The sequence below is a fragment of the Lemur catta genome, chromosome 11, assembly GCF_020740605.2.
Source record: "Lemur catta isolate mLemCat1 chromosome 11, mLemCat1.pri, whole genome shotgun sequence".
Lineage (NCBI taxonomy): Eukaryota > Metazoa > Chordata > Mammalia > Primates > Lemuridae > Lemur > Lemur catta.
In genome coordinates this window covers 5,241,945-5,252,697 of record NC_059138.1, presented here as the reverse complement: position 1 = coordinate 5,252,697, position 10,753 = coordinate 5,241,945, and the positions used below count along the sequence as shown (strand labels likewise).

The 10,753-nt window shown below is 61.3% G+C and overlaps 2 protein-coding genes across 3 annotated transcripts; one reads left to right on the top strand and one right to left on the bottom strand.

Moving 5' to 3' along the window:
* The first annotated feature begins 1,718 nt into the window (after window positions 1–1,718).
* On the top strand, window positions 1,719–5,410 carry ASIC3 (acid sensing ion channel subunit 3). 2 transcript variants are annotated; one of them, XM_045565014.1, is made up of 11 exons: window positions 1,719–2,256; window positions 2,902–3,052; window positions 3,336–3,463; window positions 3,604–3,799; window positions 3,887–3,943; window positions 4,041–4,188; window positions 4,442–4,533; window positions 4,612–4,691; window positions 4,789–4,860; window positions 5,036–5,094; window positions 5,237–5,410. In XM_045565014.1, exons 1-11 carry the CDS (start codon window positions 1,726–1,728, stop codon window positions 5,313–5,315), a joined length of 1,593 nt encoding a protein of 530 aa, XP_045420970.1. In that variant the 5' UTR covers window positions 1,719–1,725; the 3' UTR covers window positions 5,316–5,410. The 2 variants fall into 2 exon arrangements, with proteins under 2 accessions (XP_045420970.1, XP_045420969.1); XM_045565013.1 differs by lacking the exon at window positions 5,036–5,094 and having other exon boundaries at window positions 1,726–2,256.
* Window positions 5,411–6,419: 1,009 nt separating this feature from the next.
* CDK5 (cyclin dependent kinase 5) lies at window positions 6,420–10,711 on the bottom strand. The gene is made up of 12 exons (XM_045565012.1): window positions 10,566–10,711; window positions 9,835–9,923; window positions 9,678–9,745; window positions 9,479–9,539; window positions 9,325–9,381; window positions 8,220–8,315; window positions 7,999–8,073; window positions 7,740–7,836; window positions 7,530–7,599; window positions 7,008–7,068; window positions 6,825–6,905; window positions 6,420–6,704 (listed from the first exon to the last, which is right to left on the bottom strand). Exons 1-12 carry the CDS (start codon window positions 10,600–10,602, stop codon window positions 6,618–6,620), a joined length of 879 nt encoding a protein of 292 aa, XP_045420968.1. The 5' UTR covers window positions 10,603–10,711; the 3' UTR covers window positions 6,420–6,617.
* Between the last annotated feature and the right edge of the window lie 42 nt (window positions 10,712–10,753).

The window sequence follows — 10,753 nt, the reverse complement described above, 5'->3', positions numbered from 1 at the left end:
TTGACCAAACACAGAGCTTGAAGCTGACAAGAACCAGGCCCTGGCTCTCCTCCCTGTGGTGCTCCTGGGCTGGCCCCTGTGGCCCTGAGCCGGGCAGCAGCTCACCCCCAGTGCCATGGATCAGCAGGATGCCCTAGTCCCACCTCAGGCCTGCTGACACTGACCTTATGGATAGCAACCGGCTTTCTGGAGGTCTCTGCCCCAGGCCCTGGGCATCCTCCCCACCCCTAACCCCAACCCGTCATCTCCGGATCATCAGAAGAGTCTTCGGTCAAATAACACACTGTGCTGGCCCTGCCCTCTCGAGGCCAGCTTTCAGACCACGCTGGTTCAAGGGCACAGCGACTCTTCCTTTAGAAAAGCCCTGTGCAAACAGGTACACTCCCATGTTGCTGGTGGGAGTGCAAAATGGCAATGACTCCTGTAGGGGGAATTTGATGTCATCTACCACGTTACCAACACAGTGGCCTCTTAACGTAGCACTTGTTTCTGGGAGCTCATATCTGTGCAGTGGCATTGACAGCAACATTGTAACAGAAATATGGGAACCCCAGCGTTCATCAGTAGGGGAACCATTAAATAAACTGCTGCATCTGCATAACGGGGTAGCAGGCAGCTGTTTAAAAGAATGAGAGCGTTTTCCAGGCCTGGATGTCACATTGTGAGATGTGGAACCCTAGGATGCCTGTAACGTGCCTGGGAGGATGGCAGGTGGGGCACCCATGTACCCGGGGGGTGGAGGGGAACCCACGCTCATCACGGTAGGCCAGTCTCCCCGATTGGAGGGCCTGCGTGTGAGGAGGTGAGGTCTCCTTAGGGACAGAGGGACACTCAAGAAACAGTCAGGCCCTGGATGTGGGACCTGAAGAGGACCCTGGCCATCCAGTGTAGGCTGGGACACTGGGGACACAGAAAGAAGAGGTCTACTGATGCCAAAATTCCAACCACGGTCCAGCTTGGTCAAGAGCCAGCACTACTCTTTGTGAAAGAAAAACTGCTCCTGGGTGAGGTCAGTGGGAAGACAGGGGAGCCAGGCCCAGGGTCAGCGACTGACCCTCGGGCCTGACATACAGGGGCTGCAACTGGAACCTAGAAGGCCCCAAGGCACCTCCAGGCCCAACTTACCTCTGGGCTCCCCTCAAGCCCTAGCCAGGATCGCTGTGGTATCCTCCGGGCGCCTCTAGTCTCCAACAGCCACACACCCCCCCCACACTGCACTAATGGCTTAGCCTGGGGCCCCAGGGACCTCCCCCACCCCCCAGGCTGCTCAGCCAGCCCCTTGCCCCCCTCACTGCTGAAACCCAATCCTCTGCGGCAGCTCAGCTCAGCACCGCCCCAGCGCCACTCAGCAGCCCCTGCCTGCCACGGCTGGCTGCGCCCCACCTGGCCTTGGCTGCGGAGCCCCCGGCCCAGTGCCTGGCCCAGCGGAGCCACCGCCTGTTCCTGGGGAAGGCCGAGCTGGACCACCCAGGTCACCACCGCCAAGCCCACCAGGCCAGCGCCTCCCACCTCTCACCCTTGACTCCGCTCCAACCCACTCCTCTCCCACCCACTCCTCTCCTTTCCTCCCCCTGTCTCACCTGCAGTGGCCCCTGCCTGGGCACGAGAATCCTGTCTCAACCCTCCCAGCCCTCCCACCGACCCTCTTTCACTCCTTCCAAGCCCCTGTAGCTGGTCACCAGCCCCCAGCCCTCACAGTTGCTCAGCTCTCTCGGGGCTCTGGCCATGAAGCCCCCAGGGCCAGAGGAGGCCCAGCAGCGGGCCTCGGACATCCGCGTGTTCGCCAGCAGCTGCACGCTGCACGGGCTGGGCCACGTCTTCGGGCCAGGCGGACTGACGGTGCGCCGGGGGCTGTGGGCTGTGGCCATGCTCCTGTCGCTGGCCACCTTCCTCTACCAGGTGGCTGATAGGGTGAGCTACTACCAGGAGTTCCACCACCAGACGGCCCTGGAAGAGCGAGAAAGCCATCGGCTCACCTTCCCAGCCATCACCTTGTGCAACATCAACCCGCTGCGCCGCTCACGCCTCACACCCAATGACCTGCACTGGGCTGGGCCCGCGCTGCTGGGCCTGGACCCCACCGAGCACACGGCCTTCCTGCGTGCCCTGGGCCGGCCCCCCGCGCCGCCCGGCTTCATGCCCAGTCCCACCTTCGACATGGCACAGCTCTACTCCCGTGCTGGGCACACACTGGACGACATGCTGCTGGACTGCAGCTACCGTGGCCAACCGTGTGGGCCCGAGAACTTCACTGCGGTGAGCTGGCTGCCCTAACTGTCCTGCCCAGGGGCCCAGAGGGCAGGCAGTCCCTGCCCAGCACCTGGAATCCCTGGCCTTGCCAGCCAGGCTCCCCCAAAGTCGGAGAACCTTAACACCCTCTGCCCAGGGATCCCTTCCGTTGCACGCACAGGCTACGTTCTGTCCAGCCGGGGAAGCAGTCCTCTTGGGAGGGACATGCCCCAGGCTGGCTCCAGGCCCATGGTCTGGCCTGTGGAGACCCTGCTCCTGAGGGTGGGGGACAGTCTCCCTAGCGGGGCTGTTCTGGGGCCGCAGACCCCTCTCTCTGCCAGTGGGAGGGGACTTGCTTTGTCTCTGCCTTTCAACATTCCGGAGGGCACCTGGGACACCTCTCCTCTTATCTCAGTCCCCCGAGAAACACTTGCCCTGTGGGCTGTGCCCGGGCTTTGGTGAGGGGTGGGGGCTGGAGAGTTGGAGTGATGGGCTCCCAAAAGGGTCCGACTACATGTGCCCCAACAGAAGGTGGAGCTGGGGGCATTGAGATGCGGGCTGCAGTGTTCAGACAAGAGACCCAAACAGCGCATGAGAAGGGGAGAGTTCCCACAGCCCATGTGCTTGCCTCTCCTGGGGGAGAGGGCTGTCACCCTGTCTGTGCATCCCTAGATCTTCACCCGGATGGGGCAGTGCTACACCTTTAACTCTGGCGCCGGCGGGGCAGAGCTGCTCACCACCACCAAGGGTGGCGCCGGCAACGGGCTGGAGATCATGCTGGACGTGCAGCAGGAGGAGTATCTGCCCATCTGGAAGGACACGGGTATGAGCACACATGTGAGGCAGGGGGGGGTCTGCCTGTGGGTAGGGACGTGGGCGTGGAGTGCACGTCAAGGCTGGGGGACACGGATGGAGTGCAAAAGGCTAGGGGAAGGAGAGGAGGGAGGAGGCCAGAATGGGGCCCAGAAGCATGTCCTTTCCTGTGAAAAGGAGCAGGGTTGGCTCATCCCAGTCCTGAGGGGAGGGGACTTCAGGGGAGGTCTTGCCTGGTTGGGACAGCAGACCTGACAGAGGGGCCTCAGGCCTCAAAGGCCCCTGTCCCGCAGAGGAGACCCTGTTTGAGGTGGGGATCCGCGTGCAGATCCACAGCCAAGAGGAGCCGCCCCTCATCGACCAGCTGGGCTTTGGGGTGGCCCCCGGCTACCAGACTTTCGTGTCCTGCCAGCAGCAGCAAGTATCCTCACCTGTCTCAAAACCCCACCCCTAAGGTGCCCACGACACCGCAGACCCCAAACCCTCAGTGTCTCAGACCTCTCCGGGCCTCCAGCCCAGGACCTCCCTCTCCCAGAGCCTCCTTGACCCGTCCCTCCACAGCTGAGCTTCCTGCCACCGCCCTGGGGTGACTGCAGTTCCGTTTCTCTGGATCCTGACTTTGAGCCTGGGCCCTCTGACCCCCCGGATCCCCCCAGCACCAGCAGCAGCCCTCCCTATAGCCTAATGGGGTGTCGCCTGGTCTGCGAGACCCGCTATGTGGCTCGGAAGTGCGGCTGTCGAATGATGCACATGCCTGGTAAGGGGCTGAGAGGGGCCCGTGTCCTGGGGTGGACCGGGGGCGCTGGGCCGCCCCTGACGCCATCTCCTCCCCTCCCTGCCCCAGGCGGCGCGCCAGTGTGCAGCCCCCAGCAGCACAAGGACTGCGCCCGCGTGGCCCTGGGTAAGGGGCGAGCCTCGCCCGCCTCCCCGTCCCCACTCAGCTCCGCCTTTGACCCTGAGCCCAGGGCGGGCGGCGCTGACCCGCCCCGTGCCCGCAGACGCCATGCAGCGGAAGGATGCGTGCGCCTGCCCCAACCCCTGCGCCAGCACGCGCTACGCCAAGGAGCTCTCCATGGTGCGGATCCCGAGCCGCGCCGCCGCCCGCTACCTGGCCCGGAAATTCAACCGCAGCGAGGCCTACATCGCGTGAGCCGGGCGGCCCCGAGCAGGCGGGGTGGGCGCGCTGGGCCGGAGCCCTCGCGCGCACAGCCCCCGCTGGACACCGTCCCCACGGCGGCGTGGGCGCTGCGCCTGCGCGCCAGCTGCTTACCCTCTCCGGGGTTGCTGACGCCCCTCCCAGGGTTCTTGGAAGGAGCCAGAGTCGCCACACTGGCTTCTTGCCAGCAGCTGGCACCAGGGGGTGTCCAGCGAACATTCGAAGCCTTTTTTTTTCCTCCAGGGAGAATGTGCTGGTCCTGGACATCTTCTTTGAGGCCCTCAACTACGAGGCGGTGGAGCAGAAGAAGGCCTACGAAATGTCAGCGTTGCTAGGTGTGCAGAGCGCCCCGGGCTAGGGAGGTGCAGGCGAGGCTGGTGGCTGTGACTTGAAAGGTGACCCTGTCTCCACAGGCGACATTGGGGGCCAGATGGGGCTGTTCATTGGGGCCAGCCTGCTCACCATCCTTGAGATCCTAGACTACCTCTGTGAGGTGGGCCAGGGCCCCCGCTGGGGGAGGGGAGGAGTCCACCGCTAGGACACAGGGGGAAGGTGTGCACTGGCTACCTTTCCCTGCTGCTTGCCTCCAGGTTTTCCAAGACAGGGTCCTGGGGTATTTCTGGAATCGAAGGCGCTCCCCAAAGCACTCCAGCACCAATCTGGTAACAGCCCCCTCATGCCTCCCTTTAGCGGGATGCTAGGCCCCTCCCAAACCCTAGAACATTCTCCCTACCTTCATGAGGAAAAAGAGTGGCAGGGGAGGGGCGTGCAGTGACCTTGGCTGGTCCCTGGGAGGAGGACCCCTCCCCACTTATGGCCCTCTGCCTCCTCCCACAGCTTCAGGAAGGGCTGGGCAGCCATCGAACCCAAGTTCCCCACCTCAGCCTGGGCCCCAGGTAAGGCCACACGGCCCCCTAAGGCCAAGGGGGATGGGGCAGGTCCAGTCCAGAGGCGAATTTCAGGTCCAGGAGCACAGGGGCAGGAGCAGGGCAGGGGGTGTGAAGGCCTCTGGCCCCAGCGCTGTGGTCTGTCCCACAGGCCTCCCACCCCTCCCTGTGCCATCACCAAGACTCTGTCTGCCTCCCACCGCACTTGCTACCTTGTCACGCGGCTCTAGACCTGCTGTGTTCTTGGGGCCACACCTTGGCATCCTGGACATGCCCAGCCTGCAGAGCTTTGCCATCTTCACCCCAATAAAGTCCTAATGCATCAGCCTCAGGTGTTCCTCTTACGGGGGAGAGACTAGCCAGGCCCAGGTCAGCCCTACTCAGGCACAGAAGTCCTCTGCCAGCCATCGTCCCCCTGGGTATGGTTTCTGAAACGGGGAGCTGAGCCCCAGTTAACCCCACAAATCCCTGGGAGAGAATGGGACTACGAGGACATCAGTCATGGGCACCTCGGTGTGAATGAGTCTATCAGACTGACATCTCAGAGAGAAGGGAGGACAGGCACTGCTGCAGCCCAGAGCTTAGGGGCAAGGACAGAGGAGCCAGCCAGTAGGTAGTGCCCCCGCAGTGAGGGCAGGGCTGGAGGTGGGGGAGGAGGCAGGGAGAGGATGGGGGGTCATTCCACTCCCAAGAACACAGCTGTCATCCTGCTGTAGGAGATCATGACTCCTTTTCTCACACTTGGGACGGAGCATGGCACACAGCCCATCTCCATGGAACAGTTCCTGCTTCCCCAGCCTCCCCCCGAGAGCTGAAGGCCCCCGCTTAAGACCATGGGGGTGGGGTGAGCCCTCCCTTCCCCTCCTGCCAGTAAGGACACACCAGGCCCCAGCCATAGGCTCAATTTCCCTTTCTTTCCCTGCACCCCAAACACTGGAAAACTGACAAACACCGGGGGGAGGGGTTCCTGCTGGAACCACACCTCTGGGTCTCTCTTTCCCAGCCTGCAGGCCTGAGTATGGGGGCATGAGGAGGAAAGGGACAGGGGGGTCCACGTGGGATATGGAGAACCACAAGGGGTGGCCCTTTCCTCCCCATTCTGGGGGAAGCCCATCCTTGCTCTCCGGCACCAGCCGCCACCCTCCCAGGTGGAGGGAGGAAGGGGTGTGCATGAACACAGGACAGGCTGCTCTGGCCCCAGCTTCCAGTCTCAGGACCTTTGGCAGGGGCCAAGCAGTGGACTGTGGGTCGATCTGAGCTGGAGGCAGGGCTGCAGAGCAGAGACCCCCAGCCCAAACCCCTGCAGAGCCACTGGACCACCACATCAGCCAGACTGTGGGAAAGGAGCCAATTTATGAAATTAAATAAAGTCCACCAAGGGAGTGACGAACATGGGCTTGGGCACCTCCACTGTGGCCGGGCCCAGCACAGCTGGAGCTCAGCATGTGAGCTGCGTCCCCACCGGCCCCGCCCCTCCCGGGAGGGGGCTTAAATAGGCCAGGCCCCAGCCTGGTGGCCAGCAGTCCTGGGGCCTAGGGGGGACAGAAGTCAGAGAAGTAGGGGTGCTGCAGGGCCTCTTCTGCTGAGATGCGCTGCACAGGGTTACACTTCAGAAGGTTCTGGAGACAGAGAGGAAAGGTGGTGGCCAATTCAGGACAGGTCAGCAGCCCAGAGCCCCACCCTCCTCTAGTCCGTCTGGACAAGTGTCTGGACCCCAGTCTCTAACCCTGGTCACCTACCTGCAGCAGGTCCCTCCCTGTGGCATTGAGCTTGGGCACGACATTCACCAGGGACGTTGTGGCTGGGTACATTGGGTAGGGCTGTGGGGGGGCAGAGAGAGGCATACCGGGGGCGTGGGGGTGTGCAGGCTGCTAGGAACATGAAAGAGATCCCAATGAACCATGACCCCCACCCCGTCTTACCTTATAGTCAGGCAGCTTGGTCATGGAGGGCCACTGCTCCTCAGTTGGCGTCCCCAGCAGCGTGTCCACGGGGTCAAGGGTCATTCATAGAGAGGGCCTCATCTGTACCTTCAGGGGAGGGTGGCGGCCCTTCCCCTCCAGGGGGCACTCCTTACCCCACCGCAGCCTCCTCTCATCCCCTTCCTCCTCGCTGGCCGTGACAGAGGCAGGCCCCCACTTGGCCCCACCGGCTTCCCCTCACCTAGCCCATGTCCTGATGGACCAGTCCCTCTTGCCCTACTCCCACAAAGCTACCCTGCACCCTTTGGCTCTTGTACCCTAAGGATGTGTGGCTTATCTAGAGGAGCGCCCTCTTGGCTTCTGCCCCCAGCGCCCTGCTTGCCTACAGTCAGAGTGTTCAGCCCCCCTGCTCTCCCTGCCTCGTCCTCAGGAGAAGCCCTGAGACCCCACTGTCTTGGCCCAGGCCAGCCCACCCTCACTCTCCTTCCAGAGGGCTCAAGGCAGAGGGAAGTAGAAGGATATCGGAAGATCCTCTTCAATTGGTCATCGACATCATTGCCAGGGAAAAGTGGCCGCCCAGCGTTGGCCAGCTCTGGGGGAAGGTGGGGGCTAAGACCCCTCACACCAAGGTATCCCACATCTTCCATCCCCAGCCCCCAGAGGGACCCTCCAGACCCTGTTTGTCAACCCAAATGGGAGGCAAAGTGCCCCTGCAGAGCCCCTGCGTGTCACCTGCGAAGATGCAGCCGGCTGACCACATGTCGATGGATGTGGAGTACAGCTTGGCCCCAAAGAGGACGTCCGGAGGGCGGTACCACAGCGTGACCACCTGGAGGAGACCCCGCCCAGAGGGGACCCCCCACTTAGACACTTAGAGGGCCAGGAGGAGGTTCAGGGTGGAAGCTCAGAGAGGAGAGGAAAATTAAACTTTGGGTCCCGGGGTAGGAGCTGAGGGACTCCCTCCTTGACCCGCAGCCCACCCTCCAGTCACCTCGGCTGAGTAACAGCGAACAGGGATCCCGAAGGCTCGAGCAAGGCCGAAGTCAGCCAACTTCAGCTCCCCATTCTGAGAGGGATGTAAGAGGACAAGGAGAAGGGCCCTTAGCAGGCTTGGGGCAGGCTCAGGCTCCCTTCTGCCAGGCCTGTCCCCTCAGCACTCCCCAGCGCCTGGCTCCAGCCTCCCCCATCTCCCACCTTCTCCCCCACAAGTACCCTGTTTATTAGTAGGTTCTGGGGCTTCAAGTCCCTGTGCAGCACGTTGCGGCTGTGACAGAATCCCAGGCCTTTTAGCAGCTGGAAGAGGAATGACTGGGGGTGGGGGGCAGGGAGGAGGGAGTCAGACACTCTGGTTTTGCAACTGTGCCCAACGGTGGGTCACCTCCTTCCTCACCCTCTGCCTCGCTCCACCCCCCCATCTGCCTTTCAGCACTCAGCTCGGTATGACACCATTCACTCACTGTCCAGGACCTGCTTGTACTGTGCCTGGCATTTGAGGTACCACAGCAAACAAGCTGGCCCTGTTCCCCCACTTTCTGGACCTTACAGCCTAATGGACCTTCCTGCCTTGATGCATCTGAAATGCGCCGTTGCCATCAACACAGTGTGCTATGGCATTGCTCAGGACCTGGCTCCCTGGAACCTGGATCAAGGCACTTGGTTTGGGCCTAGAAGAGTGCCTGGTACACAGTGAAGCATTCAGTAAGTATCTGCTGAATGAATGACTATCTCTTTGAGCCTCATTTTCTCATCTCTCAAGTGTAAACAATATCATTGATGTCAGAGTGTTGCTCTCAGAGGAGATCATGTGACGATGCTTGCTAAGATTGGAGGCCCCTGGAGGGCAGAAACAGGGTTTCTCATTCTCTGACACCCCAAAGTGTCCCTTTTCAGGATCCAAACATTTTTTTTTTGAGACACAGTCTCACTCTATTGCCCGGGCAAGAGTGCTGTGGCGTCAGCCCAGCTCACAGCAACCTCAGACTCCTGGGCTCAAGCGATCCTCCTGCCTCAGCCTCCTGAGTAGCTGGGACTACAGGCATGTGCCACCATGCCCAGCTAATTTTTTCTATATATTTTTAGTGGTCCAGCTAATTTCTTTCTATTTTTAGTAGAGATGGGGTGTCGCTCTTGCTCAGGCTGGTCTTGAACTCCTGACCTCAAGCAATCCTCCCGCCTCGGTCTCCCAGAGTGCTGGGATTATAAGCGTGAGCCACCACGCCCGGCCTCAGGGTCCAAACTTGGTGCTCAAATAGTGCTTGCACTGAATACAGACTCCAACCCTAGCCTTGAGGAGCCCCCCGGACACCACTCTCCTCACCTTCACAATCTCAGGATCAAGATCACCATTGCAGCTGTCAAAGTACTTCTTCAGGTCCTGAAAAGCAATGGGGTGGGAAAATGGGACAGAGTTTAACCTCAGTTTGGGACCCTACACCCTCCCAAGGCTACTGTCCCTCAAACTCCCCTTTTACCTGGTCACAGAATTCAAAAACCAAAGTCAGCTTCTTGTCACTATGCAGGACGTCATGAAGCCTAGGGGAAAGGAAGGGCTCAGCCAGGCAGGTGCACAAGTTTGCACCTAACATCCCAATATCGGCCTGGCCCCTGCTGAACCCCCACCTTTTCCAGCCTGCCACCAGGCCCGGATGGCCCTGCCTTGCCGCTACACACCTGACGATGTTCTTGTGCTTTAGCTCCTTGAGCAGGCAGATCTCCCGGAGGGCAGAACTTGGCACTCCCTGCACGTGTAAGGGAGCAGGACAGGCAACAGTCAGATCCCAGCCAGCCCAGCCTTCAACCCCCTCCCTGGCCCTGTCCCCAGGCCTACCTCATCATCGTCATCCAGCCTCACCCGTTTCAGAGCCACGATCTCATGAGTCTCCCGGTTTTTGGCCTTGAATACTGTGCCATAGGTGCCTGGGGGAGGAGGTCAGGGGTAAGGGAAAGGCTGGAGCACCTTCCCCACTCCAGGAAATCCCTCCTGGGAGGGGGGCAACAACTGAGTGTGCGAGGGAAGGGATTCACGGTGAAGGCCAGGCGTGGAAGAGCTTTCTGAGCAAGGATGTGGCAAGTGGGCAGTGGCAAGAAGGTGCCTGCCAAGGCTGCAGGGTCTGGGCAGGAGGGGAGTCTGAGCTGCCAAGGTGAGGATGTCAGTAATAAAAGGCGATGATCCGAGAATCTGGGAACGGTGAGGACGGGTCTGGAAGAGGACTGAGAGCCTGCAGAAATGTTGAGGTTGGAGGTCTGCAGCTAGAACTGACGCTGGGGTTCGGGGTGAGGCTGTGCCAGTGGTGCTGAGGCTGGGGTGGGAAATGCAGGAAGTGCAGCGTTGGGAGGACGGGTCTACAGGGAGCGCTAAGGGTGGCAGTGGGAGTCTGCGGGAAATGCTAACATGAGGGGGACTGCTGTCTGCATGAAGCGCTGAGCCCCGGGGCCAGGACTTCGGCCAGTGCTGAGGTCTGAGCCTGCAGGTATTGCTGATGGTAGGGGAGCCAGGGCTGCAAGGAATGCCGAAGGGTCTGCAGAAGATCTTGCAGGAACACCTCTTGGTTCCATTACCTTCTCCAATCTTCTCCAGTTTTTCGTATTTCTGCATCGCGGCAGCCGCGGGGACCCCTGCGGGCCCTCGGTTCTAAGACTCCGGCCCGGCGTTGCAGAGGAGGCGGCACCCCGGCCTCCATCCCGGTCCGCCCCCTGCCTGCGCACGCGCTTCTGGGGCTTGTAGTCCTAGGACCGCCAGGTCTCCC